At 35.3% G+C, this 23,097-nt stretch overlaps 1 protein-coding gene across 1 annotated transcript in view; it reads right to left on the reverse strand.

Moving 5' to 3' along the window:
• Window positions 1-22,399, reverse strand: part of slc26a3.2.S (solute carrier family 26 member 3 S homeolog) — a 49,098-nt gene extending 26,699 nt beyond the window's left edge. Inside the window, exons 1-9 of the mRNA XM_018254587.2 lie at window positions 22,298-22,399; window positions 19,214-19,378; window positions 7,093-7,232; window positions 5,402-5,512; window positions 4,639-4,805; window positions 4,382-4,546; window positions 3,030-3,182; window positions 1,346-1,428; window positions 686-833 (exon numbers count right to left, since the gene is read on the reverse strand). Coding sequence (XP_018110076.2) covers window positions 686-833; window positions 1,346-1,428; window positions 3,030-3,182; window positions 4,382-4,546; window positions 4,639-4,805; window positions 5,402-5,512; window positions 7,093-7,232; window positions 19,214-19,341 — 1,095 coding nt within the window. The 5' untranslated portion in view covers window positions 19,342-19,378; window positions 22,298-22,399. The remainder of the gene's footprint in view (window positions 1-685; window positions 834-1,345; window positions 1,429-3,029; window positions 3,183-4,381; window positions 4,547-4,638; window positions 4,806-5,401; window positions 5,513-7,092; window positions 7,233-19,213; window positions 19,379-22,297) is intronic.
• Between the last annotated feature and the right edge of the window lie 698 nt (window positions 22,400-23,097).

Here is a 23,097-nt window from a genome sequence, read left to right on the forward strand (position 1 = left end):
GTTACAGCAAATAAACACTTTAGATTCCTAACTAGAGAGCCATAGAACAAAAGTTAATTCAAAGCCAATTAAAAAATAGTAATTTGCAAATTGTTTCGGAATACCTCAGTTTGCATCACACTTGCTCATTGTTAATTGCTTATGTTTGCCTGTATTGCAGTCATGATTATTTGTTGCAAACTGTTATCTTGGCCAGTCTTGTAAATTTCTACCTATTCTATGACTATTCTCATGTTTACTGATTGTCTTTACTTTTGGGTCAACTCACAACACTAGCTGGCTGCTCCCGGTTCCATATATTTGGTGGCTTTGCCTGCCCTTGTAAATTATCTTTAAACCTCATGCTATGAAATCCATGGTTCTTTTCAAAAAGGCAGATTGTGGATTAGCATGCAGATTACACATGCAGATTAGCATATAGAAACTGTAGGGAAGACAGGTATCAAACCTGATTTCTTTAAGTGTTTTCAATGATATACAATAAAGTGACTAACACCCAATGTCTTCCCCTTCAAAATACTCAGAAACTGATACATCATAATATATTATTTACAGTGAGGATGATGTATTAAAATATAATATACAGAAAAAAACTTTATTAATTTGAGCCATGAGCTAATGATCATAAATCTTTTAACAGAGCCTGTTCTAATTACGTCACTTAGTTAACACACATATGTCTTACCTGGTTACCATCTACATTATAGTTGTGCTTGATGGAATATACCTTGGCAACAGAGAATGCAACTGCAAATCCTACTATAGCAATAGAAAATGCATTAGCTATTGTGGTTTGAAATACTTGTAAACTTGGGGCCAAAGGAGGTTGGAATCTGTGTAAAAATAATAATATGAGTGTCAGAATAAACAACCACCAATACACATTATGTACTTTAGTAGTATCATACTAATATATTCCACACTGGTGGCCTAGATCTGATATACTAAGAGCAAAATGGGGGGATTCTCATACACTTTATAGATAGGAACCCCATCTAGAAAGGACAAAAAAGCACTGAGATGGCTCTGGTTTTAAATAAAGAATAACATATTAGAAGTAATACTAATACAACTGCAATATATGCATTGTGGAGAATATAATGTGGATACTGCTTACTGGAAAGAGACTTTTGTGACATCTGAATTGATCATTTGATTTAATCAGGATTGAAGAGCTCTAAGCTTTTAAAAAATGCATAATATTGGATACATATGAAATATGATTAAGAGCAGAATACAAAGCACCAGTGCAAAATGCATTTTTGTGTTTGTTGATAACTGCAATCTTAATTACACATTCAGAATGTAAAAGAGCTATTTAAAAAAGTTAAAACTGAGCTCTTACCCTTTTTGGATTGTACCTACGGTAGTTACATTGTATCTGTCTTTAAAGTTGAATCCATATGACAGACCAGCTGCAATGATTGTCTATAAATGAAAACAGAGGTTTTTGATAATAGGACATCAAGACTCCATGTAAACTAACCTAAAAATATATATATAGTCTTCAAATTGAGACATCACTGGGTTAAAGCTGTGTGGGTAGTTTACTGTGCCTCTGTGATATGCTGCTGGTAGGAACGTTTACTCTAAGGGGTATATGTATCAATTACTGTGTTATATATATATAGTCACACAGAATAGTAGTCACATTTATTCTTCTGAACTGAAAATCTTGACTGAAAAAAATTAATTAAAATAAAGTTGCTTGAAGAGCTATCTTAAAAAAATTCCCACTGAATTCTATAGAAATTTGACTGTTTTTAATTGCCGATTATAAGAGGGGTTGGAAGAGTAGAAGAGTAGGGAGGGGTTTGGGACAGGACTGGGCACGACAAACATTGCCAGGTGGGTGTTGTGATGTTCATTATGACAATACTGTGGTGTTCTGGCTCCTGTTCTGGTTCCTGTATACTACTAAAACTTGATTGCTATTAAATGTGCATCCCAAACAATATTTTGGTAGGTATCCCTCGTACTTTTGTCAAGTACAGCCCCAAGAAGGCTGCGTAAAATAAGAGAATTTGTTACATGTTACATACATGTGTGTTATCCCTATAATAAACGTTAGACATATACTCCATGTAATCCAAGCGGTCAGAGCTAAATTGCTGTATTAAAGTGTATGGTCTTTGTTATTATGATTCTACTGTAGTATGAGATTGAGTATTAGGTTATAGTGCAGATAAAAATCATTAGGGCTACATTGGTAAGAAAACTGAGCATTTATTTAGAAAGTAGTAGAAATGATGGGTAGTGTGAATGTTAAATATATGCAAAGTTTGCTTTTCTACTTTCTCTGCTTTTCTAACTTCTCAGCAGCTAGATTTAACTGGTCTGGTGCAGTAAGAACAATGAAGTATCCAAATGGCTGTGTTATCTCTTGGGTGTATTGCACATCACTAAAATAACATTTTGATAATCCAGTCAAGGCAATATAATAAAAGGGGTAACAGGTCTAGTAGCACACAGGAGCCAATCAGATGTAAATGCTAACTGCTGATTGACTGCTATAATAGATCAGTAACATGCACTGTTTTTATTACATTACCCACTAGTGTTTATACTGAAAATTCAAAAAGGCTGCAAAGTAATATATGTTATGAGAAATGTATTTATGCATTTCATCTATTGTGAAAAAAGAGAACATACAAAGTATGCTAATCACACATATAAACATTTTGTTGTACACTATGACCTGTTGTTAGATTAACTGAATGCTATAGAAGTACAGTTTTAAACTGTTTGGGTTAATGCATGGTACCAGCATTAAAAATGTCTTTATCAAATAAGCTGTTAAATATAGATGTATCTTGTTTAAGGCAATATTACAGTAAGCTATGATGTGATGTGGCATCCCCAAAGGCAAACCAACTGTTGCAGACAGTGATTAGGTAATCAGTTATTGCTAGTTACATTACATACAATTACCATGTGGGAAAATTCTGTACTCTGTACTGTACTGTGGTTTACATGTTTCTGGGTAACTCAAGCAATGAATAGCATGTTGAGGGCAATGCAGTACTTACCAGTATTATTTCAATAGGAATTGGAACAGGCAGTTTTGACTTATATTTAACATTGAGTTCTTTCACAATGTAGACAAGAACCATAATGATAATGCCTATAAGAAGATCAGGGATATTGGTTGAGGTTATCTGAGAAAATATGCTCTCTAGAGACTGAAAAAAAGAGAGAAATAGTTAGAATACATTACACTCTTTTCATTTCAGAATATTTCATATTAAAAAAATCCTCTGTGTGGTAGGCATATATGTAATTTATCATACAAAGTAGAAAAAAGAATGACCTATTAGAAATGCACCTCCCCATTCAGTCGTACTGACCGACCTATATGTTGCCTAAATAAAATATAACCTGTCAAAGTAGTCAATGTTCCCCTTACCCTCCACACAACACAGCTCCCATTGACCACTCAGAGTATCTTCCCAGATGTAGAATGTACAGGCCCTGCCTCACTGTTACTAAAAGATTGTGCACAAAATATTTTAGTAACAGTTAGGCAGGGGTCAGAACTTGTTTTAATTTGGAAACGTTGATAGTTTGCCCTGCCTAACCGCCAAGACCCACATCTTTGTTGCCAAGTAGTTTGCTACATGTGCTTTAGACACCTGCCTGGCCATATATTCTATCAATTATTTCTATGGACATAATTCTCTTTTTAATCTATCAGCTCAATAACAGTTATACTTATTTTAGGGCAAATATTGGTTAGTCAGTATTGGTTAGTCAGTATTGGTTGGGTCATTTTTTTGATATTTTCATTGACCCTGTACACCATTCGTCTCATCACATTGGAAAGTGCTCCCCCTCCTCACTTTAAATCTTTACTGATGCATCTGTTGTGTCCACTTAAATGAACTGCATGCTGTGTGCACTCTTGTTGTCACGTGCATTAATAAAGTCTGTTCCATTTGTTCTTGCTTTCATTATGCCTTGTAACACTCAAAGTTTTGTATTCTTTCTTTTTTTTGATCACTGTGCACACTGTCTTCATCTGGAATTTATAGCAGGTCTTTCCACTCCATTTTGGAGTGCAGAGATCTGCTCCTTCCCCAACTAATACAGTTGGAAGCTTTAGGACTATATTTCTAAGGGGGGGGGCAAAGCACATAGACATCACCCCTACCAGCCCCCTAATTTGAGCGCCATTCAATACAGCACTAAGTGCACAGTGCAGCTTTCCTCAGGACACAAGTGTTAGTAAAATGAGCACTAAGGGGTTTCTTGCTCCTTTAGCACTTGCAGCCCTTGGATAAGTAAATAACCATAGTGTTTGGTGCAACATTTTTAAAAGTTAAATGTATATATTATTTTCATTTACATTTTCGAACATGTACAAATTAAAATAGATACTTACATAAAATATGGATAGTGGCCCACTAAATGAAGGAATTTTAATTCCAAACATATATTTAAGCTGTGACACCACCACTTCAATAGCAGCAGCAGTAGTGAATCCATTAATTAATGAGTCCGACAAATATATGACTATAAAACCAACTTGCAGAAGTCCCAAAGCCAACTAAAAAAAAGAAACATTGAAAAAATAATACCCAGTTGTAATTATAAAGCATTTACAAATAATAGCATTCTATCTAAGCAGGATATACTCACCTGTATAATGCCAACAAGGAAGCATAAAGATGATGCTACAATCATTCTTTGATGCTCTATCAATGCTTCATTAGTGGCATTGGTAGAATTTGAAAAGCCTGTGGTGTCACCAGGGACAACACTAGCCACAACTGAGCCCACCATGAGACTCACGACTGGAAAAGGACCTAAAGTGAACACAATATTTTGTTTATTTAATGGTTATTATAAATATGCATATGTTCAAACAATAATTTAGGGGCAGGACAGTTAAATGGAGGATTTTGGAAAGATTCACAGCAGATTTTTTTTTCAGTTTAATGATTTAATAGGAACATTTTTCTGACAGGTTAACAAATGAATACATTTATCAAAGCAGATAAATGTGTAAAGTCATCATAATGTATTTGACTGATTTGAGCAGTCAAACACATCAATTTCAGTGGGTGTCAGTACTTAGTTGTACTCTTGTCTGAAAAAAAAATGTTTTAACAGTAAAAAGAAATGATCTTTTTTATGATACGCAGATGGTCTGCATTGGTACCCTCAAAATATATTTAATACTAGATCATCCCCATAGTGTAATTTACTGAATACACACAAAAGCAATGTGATACACACAAAAAGTAAAATCTAATACATAAAAAACTTTATTTTACAAGCACATATAACCCATTTTATAACTGTAATTCAGGTTTTAAAAACACACAACTGACTGAAAATTTTATTTTTTCAGGCCAAAGAATTCCAACGATTCAGTGACAAATAGTATTAAGAAGTTTACCTGCTGATACATGTCTGGAAGAGCCAAAGAAGAAATAGACCACTACTGGGAAAAATGATGTATATAGTCCATATCCTGGTGCTACATTTGCAAGCAGTGCATATGCTAAACCTATAAAATATCAAGTGATTTCCTTATGTAAGTTATGCCCAAAAAATGTATTAATAAGAAAAATAAAAAGGTTTATACTGAGAGATAATAAAACAGAATAAATGCACTTGGTCCATCTAATTATTATAAATGCCAATGCCTCAGAAACAATTCTAATTTGATCTCTTTTGATACTTTCATTTTGAATTTATTGTGGAACTGGTAGTATGTAGGTAATAGGTAATTATAAAAGAAAATCCATGGAAGCCTTACCCGCAATATGTTATTTTGTAAAGGGTTACAATCCAAGATTAGCAGATCTATAACAGTTCATATAATTAATGTAGTCCTAAAACACAAATCCCATTGGCTTTTGAATAATGAAAACAAAAAGTGTCATGGCATCGTTAAATTGAAAAAAATGAAAGGCTATTGTGTGGTTAGTAGTGCATTACATTTTTAGAAAGCTGAGACACATGAGATATGTGTATGTTAGTGAAGCTTCCCTAGGTGGACCATAAGGCCTATGTCTCTGTGTACTAGAAACACATTTCCACAGAGTTTCATATGTTGAAAAATAATGTCTCCCACTTGCAATCCCAAATGCAAATATAGGTATTGGATCTATTATCCAGAATTCTTGGAAACTGGGGTTTTCTGGACAACAGATCTTTGCATAATATTGTCACTATACCTTTAAGGGATACTGTCATGGAAAAAACAAGCATCCTAACGTGCTGGCTCTTTCTGAAAGCACATAACCAGGCAAAATGACCGGAGATGGCTGCCTACACACCAATATTACAAATAAAAAATATACACTTGCTGGTTCAGGAATGACATTTTATATTGTAGAGTGAATTATTTGCAGTGTAAGCAGTGTAATTTAGAAATAAAAAATACATCATAAAAATCATGACAGAATTCCTTTAAGATTGCTAAAAAACATTTAAACAGGAAAAAACCCAATAACATTATTATGGATCCATACAGCTTAGTTAGGATCAAGTAAAAGGTCCTGCTTTATTACTATAATAGAGAAAAAGGAAATCCATTTTCAAAATTAGAATTATTTGCTTAAAATGGGCTCTACAGTTGCATAAGCAACTTAAATTGCACACCAACTCAGGAGGAGATTGGATAGTGTCAGTGATGTCCAGTGCTATGAAAGATACAGTTAGTCCAGGATCCTGTGTACCCTAGCCATAGGTTGGTGTCAAAGTCAGATCCTTTTATGGGGTTTACTGTGACACAGTACACATATTTAGATTGTACATATCTACCTGTGGAGTATCAGCTCAGCACCCACACTGTTAAAAGTGTCAGCTCTATCATTTTAATACAGCAGAACATATAATAATTTCACAAAAGCTCTTTGCAGAGTCTATACAGTGATTGTATTAAAATGCATTCTACATTCAAAGGATAGATAAGAAGGGGTAGCAAATATAAAACATAATAGGGCTAGTACATAAACACTAACTCTAAAGGCTACCCAAACAGTAAGGGTAAATTTACCCCTTAGAGCTCACACACCTTCTATTAATTCCCATTCACACCTATGCTATTAGAAATGATATAGCAAAAAAAAATCTTATCACCTTGAAGCACGGCCACAAGTCCTGTGGTGACTCCAGAAATTATATCACTTAGGAACCATTCCTTAAATTGGTAAGCAGGAAGCCAAGCAAGAACAGGTACAAAATTTAACGCAATCTTCTTTGCTTTTTGAGGAGAACACCTATAACAGTTATGATCAAACATATGAATATACAGGCATGCAGTAATAAAACTAATAATGTGTCATTTTTTAAAACTATTTTCTGATTTACCCCACTATTTTCACATTCACCCAACAGGTTTGGCCAAATGAGACTGATTTTTAAATTTTTGAGTTTGCTCATAGAAACAAAATGAGACAAAACTTTTTGTTCTTGAATTCTACCATATTTAAGAAAAAAACAAATAGAATAATCATAATTGTTTTTGGTGATGGAAGGATGCTCACAAATGAAAATCACTTTGTTCCAATGATTTTTAAAAATCACAACTGTTTTAATAAACTGAAAAAAAAAGTTTTCAAGAAAGTATACTTTTATATGTTCATGTATTTTGTTTATTTAGTTATTCCTAATATTACAGAAAAAAATAATTGCATCACATCTAAGCACAGAGGTTTCCCAATTTGAGTTGCTTTCAATGGGGCATATTTACTAAAGGGTGAAAGTGAAAATATGGAGTAAAACCATATATTCCCTGTGCAGTAGTGAAGATTTTCTTTGCAATGACGTAAATTCACAGATCTTCGCCAGATGAAATTTCTCCAGTGAATATTCTCCAATTTACGCACAAGAACAAATTTTCAACAAGAGAAATTTCTAGAGGCTCAGGTTGGAGAACCACCATTTTAAAGACAGAGCAGTGACTTTTGAATCTCTTTATCTACATTGTCACTTCAAACTAATTCATTTTTAATGGTGAAAATTCTCTAGAGAATTTTCACCACTACAATTGTATGAGGAAAATATACCGGCGAATTTTCACAGAAAATACACACCAAGAGAAAATTCACCATGGACATGTAGGAAATTCACACTTTAGTAAATGTGCCCCTGTATCACATGTAGAAGCCAGAAAAATGTCTGTGAAGTTTATCTTTGCAGAGGTACATATTTATATTTTGCTTAAGTCATTCTATAAACTCAGAGTGCAGTGGAAGGAACTAGGGGTCTTTAAAAAGCTTGGGACATTAATTTATTGGAATAAGCCAACTTGGGCCAACACTGGCAACTTTTTGTTAGCGTTACTTTGGCAATGTGAGCATTTGATAGTGAAGATACACTAGCATTCATTTCTGCCTAGTGAAACTTCGCTAGGGATCTTGCACTCAGGTCAATTTGCATAGGGTGGGAAATTTAAAGTTGTATGGACGTCTTTATGTTAAATGTTGGTGTATATACTTACAAATTACACTTTTAAAAACACATGTCCAAGGAACCTTAATAAAGACAATAGAGTTATTCTAATGCCCTACACATGTGCCCACTGTAAAATTAATGTTCCATATGTTAGCAAAAGTAAGGGGAAACCCGGTTACTCAAAAAAAGTTTGTTAGGTCTTTTGCAGGCAATCAGGTTGAAAAAAGGAAAAGACGCCAGCGTTTTTTGGACGCATTTTTGGCTCACAAAATATAATGTAAGTGACAGAAGATTGAGGAAGATCTATCTACTTTAAAGCACTTCGCCTGGTCTGATGTGGCAAAGGCAACTCTGGCAAAATAGGTAACGTTTAGTAAAATCTGCATTTTAACGAATTTGTGGAGAAGCGTCCGTAAATCAGCGATGTCCCTGCGGGTGGCAGCGCTGGCGAAAAGTCGCTATTTTTAGCCACTTCGCCCTTTAGTAAATCTGCCCCTATGTGTGCCTGGAATTCATTGCTTGGAAGAAAGTGGAGAGTCTGATAGCTTGATGCAGAGTGTATTTTGCCATCAGAGCTGAAATAAAAGGAAGGGTTTCATTGTTAAAGGCATTGAATGTGAATGTTAGTAATTTGAAGAAAAGATTGGGATCCAGTTAAAAGATATACATAGGGGTGAGGTGGGATAGGTGAATGAGTCTAGCAGCGTTTAGAACAGAATGAATTTGTGAAAAGCAATGTGTTGGAATACTTGCAAGGAGAAAGTTGTAGTAGTCAAGATGGAAAACAATAAAAGACTGAATAAGTGTTTGGATGTGTGGTGTAAAAGACAGATGGGAGCCTAAGATTTCCTACTCAGTGTGCTTGTGTGGTTGATTGTAATGTGATGTTATTGAATGTAAGTGAAACTTAGATTTAGAATGTGAGGTACAGTATAAGTGAAGCTGTTGGAGGAAATATCATGAATTCCATTTTAGAATGATTCAGTTTTAGGTGGTGCTGTGACATCCAGGAGGAGATAGCAGAAAGGCAGTATGTATCTTGGGAAAGGACAGAAGGAAAGAAATCAGAAGAAGACAGGTACAGTTGGGTGTCATCTTAAATTTTGGTACAGAAGTCCAAATCACTGAATACGTTTTACTAGAGAAGTAGTATAGAGTGAGAATTGCAGAGGGTCTAAGACAGAGACTTGGGAAACTCCAACAGAGAGAGGAAAAAGGTGGAGGTAGAGTTAGAGAAGACATCTTTAAAGGAATGGTCAGATAGATAAGATTTAAACTAAGAAAAAGCAGTGTCATGCATTCCAACCGAGTACGAATGTTTAGGAGGAGTTGGTGGTCAGCCACGGCAAGGGTCATGGAGAGATTGTGAAAGATGAGTATGGAAGATATTTGGTTACTTTGGTGAGTGCAGTATCTGTTGATCTGCTGATTTTGTTGGGCAGAAGCCAGATTGTAAGGGGTTGATAATGTAGTTTGTTTGCCGGTTATGAGGCTTGAACAGACTAGGGGGCAGATTTAAGAAGGGTCGAATATCGAGGGTTAATTAACCCTCGATATTCGACCAGGAACTAAAATCGTTCGACTTCGAATATCGAAGTCGAATGATTTAGCGCAAATCCTGCGATCGAACGATCGAAGGATTATTCGTTCGATCGAACGATTAAATCCTTCGAATCGAACGATTCGAAGGATTTTAATACAACGATCGAAGGAATATCCTTCGATCAAAAAATCACAGGCAAGCCTATGGGGACCTTCCCCATAGGCTAACATTGACTTCGGTAGCTTTTAGCTGCCGAAGTAGGGGGTCGAAGTTTTTCTTAAAGAGACAGTACTTCGACTATCGAATGGTCGAATAGTCGAACGATTTTTAGTTCGAATCGTTCGATTCGAAGTCGAAGTAGTAGTCGAAGGTCGAAGTAGCCCATTCGATGGTCGAAGTAGCCCAAAAAACACTTCGAAATTCGAAGTTTTTTAATTCGAATCCTTCACTCGAGCTTTGTAAATCTGCCCCTAAAAGTGTGCTAACTATCTATTGCTGCAGGGGTGAAAGGACTGTACTGCAAGTTCATTTAAGATTGTCATCAAATGGTTAATGGTAATTTTGCCCTTAAGAGAGAACTAAACCTTTGGCCCCTCCACTGCTCCCTCATCTGCCCCTCCACTGTTCCCTCATCTGCCCCCCCCCCAAGCTCCTTCTCTGCAGCATCTATTCTTTTCAGAAGTCTTCCTGTCTGCTGACTTACTATAAATCCTCAGAGTTGAGCAATGGAGTTCAAAGGCACCATCTACTTCTTCTGATCCTCTTCTGCAAACTGGCACTACAGATCTTGGAGGAGCTTGGAGGGGGGCAAGAGTTTAATTCTCCTTTGCAAGAAATGAGCAAGGTCTTGGTCAGTTACAGTAATGGGTGAAGGATGTGCTGGAGGGCACAAGAAATATTTTAATGTGGCAAAGGAAAAGTTTATTGTGGTTTAGAGGATAGAGAGGAGATTAAATAGAGAAGTACAGTTGTTGCTATTGATAGAGCTTGATTTAGCAGGACAGCATGAACGTTGACAAAGTCAGTTTGTGACTTTCTCCATTGAATCTTCTTACATATGAGCTAAGCTAGTGTACCAGGGTTGGGGTTTAGATGGTCAATTGTGATGGGTGGTGGATGAAGCAAGGGTATCAATGGCTGTTGAAAGCATCATTGTAGAGAGGATCTGCCATATGTGGACAGGAGAGGTTGTTATTATGAGACATGATCTGCTGCTACTGTTGATAGTTATTGTGGATCGAATGATTTCTGTACGAGGGATAGAACTGTTGAAAGTGTTATCTAGAAAGGAAAGTAAATGATGGTCAGATGGGGGAAGGGAGAGTTAGTGAGATTGGACAAGTGGCAGGAGTGGTAGATCATACAATCAAGTGTATCACCTTAACTGTGAATAGGTGAGTCAGTCAACTGAAAGAGACCAAATAAAGTTGTTAGTGAGAGGAGTTTAGAGGTACCTAAAGCAGTGTTGTCAAAGGGAATGTTTAAGTCACCTATAATGAGAGCTGGTGTGTAGCTTGAGAGAAAGTGTAAAAGCCAAGCAGCAAATATACTGAAATGTAGAATAGTGACCAGAGGAATGATATACTGTATGACTGCAATGAGTAGAGAGATTGGGGAAAATATGCTGTGGACTTCCAAAGAAGTGAAGTTGATGTGGTTAGAGTCTGAAACCTACATTCGGGGGAGAGATGAACTCTAACCTCATAATCGAGACAATTTCTCAGTCTAATAGAATAAAAACTTGAACCCCTGTTTGTTTTGATATAGAAAGGAGGAGGTATTAGCAAGGTATTACTGTACTAACTGTTATAAAACATGCCGATGTTAAAGGAAAACTAGAAAAATAAGCATGAATAGAACATGAACAGTGATACCCACACCAGAAAGCTACTATAGAAATGCAGATAAGGCAATGAATGACAATAAAGAGTCTTAATATTTGTAGTGACATTATATTTTCAGCATTGCTTTAAATAATTTTCTGATGAGTCAGCTGCCAATCAATCTCAGTTCAGTGACTGGCTACCCTTAACAACCATAAAGGAGTGAGTGTACATCTGTGATTATTATTAATTATATCTTGTTGAGGGTTTGGCCAAAGACATGAAATGCTGGAGCATTAATGGAAATATTTTCAGCCTATAAGATATTCATCCCCCCTCAAGTTCAACATCCTAGATTGAGCACCCATATAAAAAGTTCCTAGTCAAACTCTTGTAAAGAAATGAAGGATAGTGGGAGGCTGGGGATTAATTTTAAGAAGTAAAATACAACTAGGAACGTTTTAAAGTAATACCAACCTGCTTCTGTAAAAACCTGAACAAAACAGTTTCAATTTAATGTGCAGTATAAGGAGCACAAATAGTGGAAAATAATAAATTGCTTTGAAGAAAAATATTATAGTTTCTCACTGGAAAAATACCATGCTGCCTAGGTTCAGATGTACACACTGGGGACAGTAAACTGTCTTTTTACTTATAATTAAAATTTTGATAATAATAAAGGCACAGATATCTCCTGTGTGATATGCTTTGTTGTTGTCAAATTACCTGAGGCCTGTAGTTCTTTTACTCTTTACTCAAAAATCCTGAGGTCAAAGGAAGATTTGTTATGTGTGAAATTTGAACACTCAGTGAGAAAACTGGTTTATTAAAGGTCTACAAAAAATTAACTCAGACCTCTTGTTGGCTGAACTCGGTGCTGTAAATAACTGTTACAGGCATCTTAATCCTATTCAAAAGGAAATACCCTGGCAGCACTTAACAGTAGATTTGCCTACTGTACAAAAAAAAAGATTCAAATCAATGCAAAATACTATACAAAGCATTGTAAAAAATAACTGTGCCAAGACAAGCTGTTTTGTATATGTTGTATAGTATTGGCATAAGAAGGTGTTTTTTCACCTTCCACTATGATAACTGTATTTTCTAATTTATCTACTATATATTATTTTAGAAAAATCAGTCAGAAAATGTCACTTAATTGCCAGCCAGCCATCAAGCCAATCAGCCACCCCACAATGTTTTCAATCTATGATCATGCACACATCGTGGCAATGTGATTCCTGTACATAGCAAAGTAATTCTAAGTGTCTCACATTACTATGCATGGTGCCCTCATAAAGCTTTAGCCTTAACAAGTTATAGAGCTATAACTGTTGTAGTTTACATAACGTATTATGTACGTAGGGTGAAACCTGTCAGATATTTTAACATTTCAACAAGAAAAACTTATCATGCTACTGTTAGGAAGCCTGGCATTTTTTTCTAGAGCAGTAGCAATTGTACACTGTAATGATTTGCATTTAGTTACTATACAAACAGAAGTAAATTTAGACGGTGCTTCAGAAAAGGAGGGTAGCTCACAAAGTCTATACTGTATATAGGTGGAAAAGTTACTTTTCATATGCATTGAATTTGCTATTTAGAAAGTAAATGGGCTTGGTAGAAGGTCAAACGACAGTTATCAGAAACTATTACTCAGTAGATTTGAATGTGTTTGCTAAGTGAAATAGTGCAAAGGCTAATGTGTTTATGTTGCCAGGAATATATAAAGAAATAGCAAAAACACTGAATGAACCAGTGATGTCCTCAAATGCTTTTCCCTTGCCTTGTAAATCTATATATTTACGTATTGTGGATCTTGACGATATTAAAATAACATACTTTGTGCATACATTGGGATACAGTATCTTGAAGGAAAACTATGGCTAAAATGCAACCTATTTCTATAGGAATATAATATGATGAATATGGTATAAATATATTTTCAGAAAAACAAAGTAGTTAGGAAAAGTAAGAAACATGTACAGCAGGAAATAATCATTATTTTAGTTTGAGATTTATATATGACTTTTTGGCCATTCATTGAAAATGTGTGGTCATTTTCTGATCATATATATATATATATATATATATATATATATATATATATATATATATATATATATATATATATATATATATATATATATATATATATATATATATATATATATATATATATATATATATATATATATATATATGTTCTTTCTAGTACATTCAGCATTTTGTTTGTACATGATCCAAAGGCTGATGATGACAACACCGCAATGTGTGCATGATCATAGATTGAAAATATTGTGGGGTGGCTGATTGGCTTGATGGCTGGCTGGCTATTAAGTGAATTTTTTTGACTGATTGTCCTAAAATAATATATAGTAGATAGATTAGAAGATACAGTTGACATAGTGGAAGGTGAAAAAACACCTTCTTAAGCCAATACTATAAGATGTTCCAGAAGAAATGTATCCTACATATGACAAAGCTATTCAATGTTTTACTTTCAGATACACCCATAACTAAATGCTTACTTTGCAGGCAGAAGTCATATAGAAGGGAAAGACTGTAAACTTTTTTTCCATTTACCACCCCAAACCATTGATAAATACAGACATAAAGATATTTGCAAAAATGTTAGAGTAGCATCTTAATACACTGTGCAAAGTTTGATACATCTTAATCAGGTGGGGTTTATAAGAGGTGTGATGCAACTTATAATTTAAGGAGGGACATTAACATTATTGATTACAGCAATAAACAAAAACTTCAAACCATATTGTTGCCACTAGATACCATTCAATTGTGCATATTAGTGATACCAATGCAAGAATGGAAGCTTTGAGTATTACAGGCCCCTTTCTGATTGCAGTCAAGGGATTATATACTACCCCCAATGCCAAAGTTAAAAATAGGCTCTTAAAAACAGTCCCACTTGAGATTAGAAGAGGCACCAGGCAAGGGTGTCCCCTATGACCCCTCCTGTTCATGCTATGCATCAAACCTACTGTATGTCACATAAAAAAAGACAAAATATAGATATTACAATTTTTTTTCAGACAATGTCCTGCTAACATTAGTCAATCCCCATGTGTGCCTCTGCAATCTACACAAGACCTTAGATGGTCTTGGGTAGCTATCAGGTTATAAAATAAATGCTCAAGAATGTGAGGCCTAAAATATAATCATACTACAGAACATAGCAGCAGCATTGTCTATGACTTTTCACTCCCCTTAAAGTTCGTTAGACAAGAGGGAAAGTCCCTCAAAAGATGAAATTGTGGGAGTGTTTCAAAAGATCAGGGAAAAATGTGCTCCAATATAGCGCTACTAATCACATTCCTTCTGGAGAATAAGAATAGTGAAAAAAAAGAATCATGAAAATCTGTTTATCTGATAGAATTGTCATCGCTAGACACTGGAAGGGGCCTATACTGCACACCTGGACATCTATACAAATTAATATAAGGGGTATGCCAGTCATGGAAAAGATTATGGTGTTTGTACATAATAATGTCAAAACATTCAGGAAAGTCTGGGAACCTTGAGATACCAATAATTCACTTTGTTATGCTGTAGAATGTGGCCTTTGGATATAATGAATAATTATAGTTTAGTTAAACACTCCAACTGATTTATACCTTAAATGTCTACAAATAAAATGACACTGCATGTTAATATGAATGTTACATTAGGTTTATTGCTCACTCATAAAACTTGTGCACAGAAAAAGATGCAGCAGGACATATGTAAGTCAGCATCATGAAGGGTGGCAATATAATGCTCAGCGATTTTTGTATATGTACCTATTTATTTACTGTTTATGGCAGTCTTTTATTTGGCTATTGTAAAATTCATACTGGTGTACAAAGTGCATACTTACAGTCTATGTTTTCTGTGTAATAAAAAAATTGTAAATTGGAAAAAAAAATAATATATATATATATATATATATATATATATATATATATATATATATATATAAAGTTGCAACTGTGGTGCACTCCAGTCAAGCGTTCTCTTCATGCCTGGGTGCTATCAAATATATTGTAGAAAGTAGTTCCCCAAGAGTGACGCACTCCAGGACTTCATAATGCAGTTTAGAAAAGAAGATTTATTGTCAACGTTTCGGACCCGTTCTGGACCTTTCTCAAGACATTACAGGCAACTGTAATGTCTTGAGAAAGGATTACTATGATGCAAATGGCGCTGATAGGTCGCTAGTCGATGCGGTCCTGGATCGAAGAAAGAATCAAACTTGCCCCATTGATAGCTGGCTGAATTTTGGCCTGATATCAATTGGGGGGACCCGTTGGAAGCCCCCACACACGGGCAGATAAGCTGCCGAATAGGTATAAAGGACCGATATCGCAGCTTTAATCTGCTCGTGTATGGCCACATTAAGACTGAGGTGGGACAAGAACTAAAGCTTAAGTAAAGAAGTAGGCTAGAAATGTTGCACATTATGTTTTGGGCGTCTGTACCAGCCCATATCAACCAATTTCAAATGTGAGATTCAAACAACTGTAAGGCAGTGTTAAATAAACTGCAGGTGTTAATTTATAAGCAGTGTAAGTACACTGCATGTTTCTGGCCGAGCCCATTCTCAAGTGTCAGCCCAAATCAACTACAGCCCTTTAGCAGTAAAGATGTTCCTCTTAAAATGTCCCAGTAGCTCCCCATCCTCTTTTCTTCTGATTCACTGCATATGCTCTGTGCTGTTGTCAGTTACTTAGGGACCGACTTAGGGGGTTATTTACTAAACTCTAAACCCAGAGGATGGAAAAGTCAGAATCAGAAAATCCGGCATCTCAGACCTGTCGATGGAAGAAGTCCCAATGATGATGTGCGCTGGGTTTCGGGCAATACCCCGAAGTTTTTGGGTTAAAATTACTAAAAAATCTTGAAAATCAAATGAAAAAGTCAGCAAAAATTTGTGAAAATCTGATTTTTTCCCGCAAAGCAAATTTTCGGGAAAATGTAATACTAAATAAGGATTAAAAACCCGGATTTGATAAATAACCCCCATAGAATATAAATGTCACAATATAAGGCTGTTTAGTAATTAATACAGATAATTACTACATGGCAGCACAGAAGAAAATGATAATTTAATAATCAGCCTTGTAGCATTAGTTTTTATTACAGGCAAACCTAATTTTCTACAATATAATTTGCAATAACCCTTAATCTTAGCTTCTCAACAGTTGCTTAGCACCCACAGAGCATGCGGGTGTCACAGACACTTTACAAGATAGTGACCCCCCTATAACAAGTTTGAAGGCCTGGACCATTGCTGCTATTGTTTATAAAATATGGCATTTTAGCCATATTCATATTTAAGGTTTAGTTCTCCTTTAATAGTCATGCCATTAAGTAACAGTAAGGGGAATAAGAGCCAAGGTTTTTTATAACATTCAAAATAAAAGTCACACAAGCCCTATCTGACAAGCTGCAAGCTATTTCTGGGACCTTTATGAAAATGCTGGTGTAGCACTCATTGTAGCATACCCAGGCCAATGCATTTTCTTCACCAAAAAGGAGTGCACACTAAGTTGCTAGGAGCATGTATGGGCACAGGTAATTTTGTACCCATTCTAGCACTTTGCACTTGCACTTCATCCTAAAAATGCTCTGTGTTTGTACATGAGCCTTTGCATATCTTTTCCTAACCCCCCTCACTAAGGATTAATGGTGATGATTTTTTTAACTTAAAAGAGAGAGGGAGTGTTTAGAAAAGGAAAAATAAGAATGAGAATATCAAGACATAAAAGAGTTTACAACAGAATTGAGAAAGTCAGAAGGTATGAGGACAGTGACTAACTGGGGTTGTGAATGGTCTGACCACTTCTTACCATCAAATGAAGAAACTAAGAATTTTGCAGAGATGTATCAAATTCGCCTCTTCCCCATTAAATGCATTTTTAAATGTGTTCTACATGGTTGATCTTAGACATATATAGTATAAGGTAAGGTAGGAGAGAAGGCAGATTAAAAGTTGTATTTATATTTTCCTATATATAATACTAAATTCCACTTAATAGATTATACATCACTTGCATCATTCCTTGCTCAAGATTACAGTTTAAGGAACAATTCATATACACACTATGGCTATAATTATGAGGAGACAGTTAAACTTCATTTTGGTGTGACAGAGTAAACAGATCACCAGCAGGAAACTAATGCAAATGGAAGCATGTCTGTCTTTCAATAAAGGCATCCAAAGGCCTGTGAATATAGCGGCAGCTTGAGAGGCTATCCCACATGCATGCATAGAATAAAAATACTTCCCTGGCTTTTGTCAGCAGCCATACAAACTGCCCTAAAATTTGATGGTGCACACCTGCTGTATTGGACAAAACATGTAAGAAAGTGGAAGGTGAGGAGGCGTGTCTAGAGTATTAATCCTGACTAAGCATGGGGTGATTTTACAAAGTCCCAGCAGATAATGCCCTGGCAACTATAACACTTAGGAACCAAACAGTCTAAAGCAGGGGTCCCCAAACTTTTTTACCTGTGATGCACATTAAACTGTAGAGTTGGGGGGGTTAACACAAGCATGCAAAAAGCTCCTGGGAGTGCCAAATGAGGGCTGAGATTGGCTATAGCCCCTATATGAACTGGCAGTCTAAAGGAGGCTCTGTTTGGTAGTACAACTGGTTTTTATGCAACTAAAAGTTGTCTACAAGCCTGGAATTCAAAAATAAACAGGCTACTAAGAGCAATATCCAAGGGCTTGGTGAGCAACATGTTGCACACGAACCACTGATTGGGGATCACGGCTCTAAAGCAATTATGCTAACCATAGCACCATTATGCTACTCACCTATAAAATATGTTCATTAAATCACCCCTTTATCCAGAGAGGGGTAATGCTTTAATTTTTTGAGATTAGCAAGTGTTTAGATACAAAATAACTTAGAGCCTGGTAAACATTTGCTATTTTTTTCATTTGCTCAGGCACAAGTTAATGGGCCAAACAACATATGAAAGATGGCAAGGAAATGGAGGCAGTTCAAGACATGGAACATTTGTGTCATTGGCTACTGTAAATTTGGGATTGTAAAATAAGACTAATATGTAAGGTACAGAAAACAGTAGTTGTCCTCAGCTCAGTCAGTGTTATTTAGGTTCTGTTTCATTATTCCCAGATCAGTAAAATACAATGTAAATCAAAGGAATGGAATTTATTAAACAAGCCAACAAACAGGAGTGGCTGTTGGGCCTGAACACTCTTCTATTTCATACAAACAGCTTTCAGGCATCACACAGTGCAGCTCTTACTAGATTCTTGACTTGTTTAAAGGTATAATATTATCAACAGCTTCAATTATCTTTTGTAATAATTTTCTGTATTTCACTATTAGTAATATTCTTTTAATGCCTTTACCCTAGATCTACAGATGTACGTTTGCAAAGTTTTTCAAATATTACTTACGTGCATATTTTCTTAAAGTGATCTAGTAGTGTTTTATGGTGCCTCTGCACTATTTCATGATCAGAACTGAAGGAATCCTCTGAGTATATGGGCCTTGCCACCAAATATTTATTTTCCACCGAATCCATCACTGAGGGAGTTTTTGTTTGAAAATGTTTAATTCATCTGGAAGAAAAAGCCATCTCAGTGATACATCAGTGAATGCAATGGAATCCTCTTTAATTGCACGTGTCTTGTTCAGCGATTTATAAAAAAGTTGGCTTCATTAATATAAAATAAGACCATAGGGCAGTTTTACTTCAATGAAATGGGCTTGTGATAAACATGATCTGCTTATTGTTCAATGATGAAATACTGTATGCATGGTATGTGTTTTGTTGTTTCTTGCACTAAACAGGACAAGACAATTACGCTAAATTCCAACTTCCTGGTTCTTATGGGACTCGTTCATGAAAAGACGTTAAGTACAAGACTTTATATTTGCCAAGCACATACAGGCACTCTAGCATTAGTGTCATGAACATCCATATACACCCTCTTTAAATGCCAAACACTTTGTTAGCATTACATGTGCACAAAAACACACATAAATGCTTATGCTTTGTTGCAAATACATATTTCCAAATGTTGTTAAGACTGTTTAGACAATTGAGATGGCAAAGTAAGTTCTTCAACAGTATTTTTAACATAATTGGGTTGATATAATAATTTGCCTGATTTTTTTTCAAATTTCTTAAGAATAAGGCCACACAAGTGGGGGTTCCAGTTATGCAGAAAACAGAGGGTTCCATCGCCATGGTAGACAGATGAGCAAACACTATGGGGCCCATTTGAACAAATTAATTGTTTTTTCCCTGAAGAATCTCGAAAAATTTGTGGTTTTCCTATTTTTCTAAAAAGCTCTAAATTTTTATGTGCGAAATTGGGTAAGATTTATTAAGCTTTTTTTTACCAATGTGGTAACAATATTTTTCCCAAATAGTTAAAGGAACAGTAACACCAACAAATTAAAGTGTTTTAAAGTAATGAAAATATCATGTAGTGTTGCCGTGCACTGGTAAAACCGATGTGTTTGCTTCAGAAACACTACTATAGTTCATATAAACAAGCTGCTGAGTAGCAATGGCAGAGATTGAAAAAAGGCTATGTGGCACAGGTTAAATAGTGGATAACAGATAACATTATGTTCTACAGAGCTTATCTGCTAAGTGCTGAGCCTTTTCTCCTTTGAATGGCTGCCCCCATGACTACACAGCAGCTTATTTATAAAAACTACAGTAGTGTTTCTGAAGCAAACACAGCAGTTTTACAAGTGCAGGGCAACACTGCATTATATTTTTATTACTTTAAAACAATTTCATTGTTTGATGTTATTGGTCCTTTAAGCAATACTTGTTAATTTCATAGCATATTAGAAATCAGCACAGGCCCTCTGGCATTTGCAAAGTGTGGACTTTGAGTACAAGAAATGACTCATTTATACATCTATAATGCCTCGCATCCTTTTTTTCAAAATGAACATGCTAAAAAATACATGTCTATTTTTTAAAATAAAAAAAAATCCATGCACCTCCCTCACAAACCCTTTGCATTAAATTCATCTTGAACAAAAGGATAGAACACCCGTTAAAACATCATTCTAATGCTACATTCACTAAGTCATCCTCCTCACAATGTTTATGTCCCTTCCTCCCACTTTTACTTTGTCACTGTGTTTTATCAATAATTCAGCAGCCTTGAAATCATGAAAATAGCTATATCAAACCAGAAGGTCTCCAATTGGACAGTTCTGCTCTACGTCAATTAAAAGGGACTTTACATTTTTCTCCCTTGCTAAATTTACAAAATTGAGATTGAATAGCCATATAGCTCTTCAACTTCAAAGGTTATATGGTTTATCTTATCAGAATCTGCCTTTTATATTGTGCTGTAAAGTAATTTGATTTGTCATTACCATTTCTTTCTTGGTTAACCCTAGTATACTGCCTCTGTAACCCTGCTTCATAAAACAGTGTGCAGTATGGTATATGTAGGGACATAATCCACACTAGGGTCAACAATAAAAAATGTTGCCTTTACTTTTTGACATCTATCAAATAGAAATCTTACAAAAATAAGAAATTTAGATCTTGCCAACTTAAATGTAGATTTCATAGAACTCGATGGGAATTGTACTTTCATCATTCAAGCAAGCAGATTGAGCCATTTAAAAAAAATCTCATTCATTTTTAAAATGCTTAAAATAATTCTCAAAATGCTGAAAATCTAATATTAGATGATTGATTTATAAAGGATATTTTTTAACAGTAAAAAAACTACTCAGTTAGGTGTAAGAGCTCAGCACAGGTGTTTGACTGTCTAATGCAGTCAAACATATCCTGATGAACTGACACATTTGAAAATGTTTAGAATGAGAAGACATTCAATTATGATTATGTGGTTTAATTAATCTGTTTCATTGTGGTAAAATTAATCTGTTTTGAGAAAGTTTGGGTAGAACTCTAAGTAGAAACAGCCCTAGCCCTAATGATGTTCCTCCATTTAGTGTGCAGATTTTCAGGTGAATTAACCATTTGATATGCAGTAAATTTTAAAAAAAATGTGGTGTACATATGAGGTCATTGTCACATTTTCTTAATGTAACGGCACACAGATTTCAGTATTATATGTAGCTTTACGGTCTTTGAGCTTCTTATCTAGGACAAACTGAAGCCAGCTGATATCACAGATGGACTTTAGTTTATACATGTTATCCAAGACTACTATTTTACTGTCCATATAGCGGTTATTTAGCACACACTCTCAAATGTACACTATCAAATGTACGCAGCGTGCAGGATTTGTGCGCCATAGACATTTTACACCTTCTACAGCAGTGACACATGAGATACCAATAGTTTTACATTTATAGCAATCTTCTGTTTTTTCGAAAAAAGGCCACATTTATTATCATTTGAATTACAATATACAAGTGTCATTTATTTACACTGTTTTAGGAGTAAAATTCTAAATTAGAAAGATTTTGTTCAATGGTTTTACATCCACCCGTGTAATAAAACTATGTTTAAAAATTTAAAGACTTACCTATGAGCTCAGTATGTATTGTGGAAAAATAGTTCCTTAATATAACCCAGTTCCTAAAGGCAGTAGCAGGCAGCTAATAACTGTTTTCAGGTAGTAAGCATTTCATATATTCCTGTAGGCGTTTCAAATTTGTGAAGAGCAATCATTAACTTGATTTAACTGTTTAAGATACAAGAAGATTTTAAACGAGTCAACCTTTGAAGCTGTCATCAATGAGTGATATTGATAAGGAAGTTCTAAATGAACAGTGTCTTTGCTTTCTTTATTGTTCTCGTAAAAACATAGGACAAATGATTCCCATATATCATAAATATATATTATATATATATAATGTCTTTGCTCTACAATATGGTGTATAATGTCTGTTCAAGCATTATTCTGGGCTTGACTGAAGGGACGGTACATTATAATAGAACTATGAGTGTATCTGTTACAGGATCATGGCAGTAGATTCCACTGTTTGCTCTTTAACTCCCACAGTTAACTGTTTTAGCCTGTGTATGTTACTGTAGTAAATGCGTCCAAAATACAGTGATGTTTCAGTTATGAAAAACATTAAAAGTTAATGGGGGATATAATAATAGTTGCTAACAGGAATAATATTTGCAATTCAAAACTATATGCCTTTGCTTAAACACATTGCACAGATTTAATACAGGTTTTGTGAACCCAAAAAAATTCCCATTGGTTGTGCAGAGTATGTTTTGTTGCTTCAAAAGATTAGCCCACCTTCAAGCATACCTTAAAGTGCTCAATGCGCAATTAAATTTAGCAATGCAATACAATAAGCCTAATAAAGA

This window comes from Xenopus laevis, chromosome 3S (assembly GCF_017654675.1).
Source record: "Xenopus laevis strain J_2021 chromosome 3S, Xenopus_laevis_v10.1, whole genome shotgun sequence".
Classification (NCBI taxonomy): Eukaryota; Metazoa; Chordata; class Amphibia; order Anura; family Pipidae; genus Xenopus; species Xenopus laevis.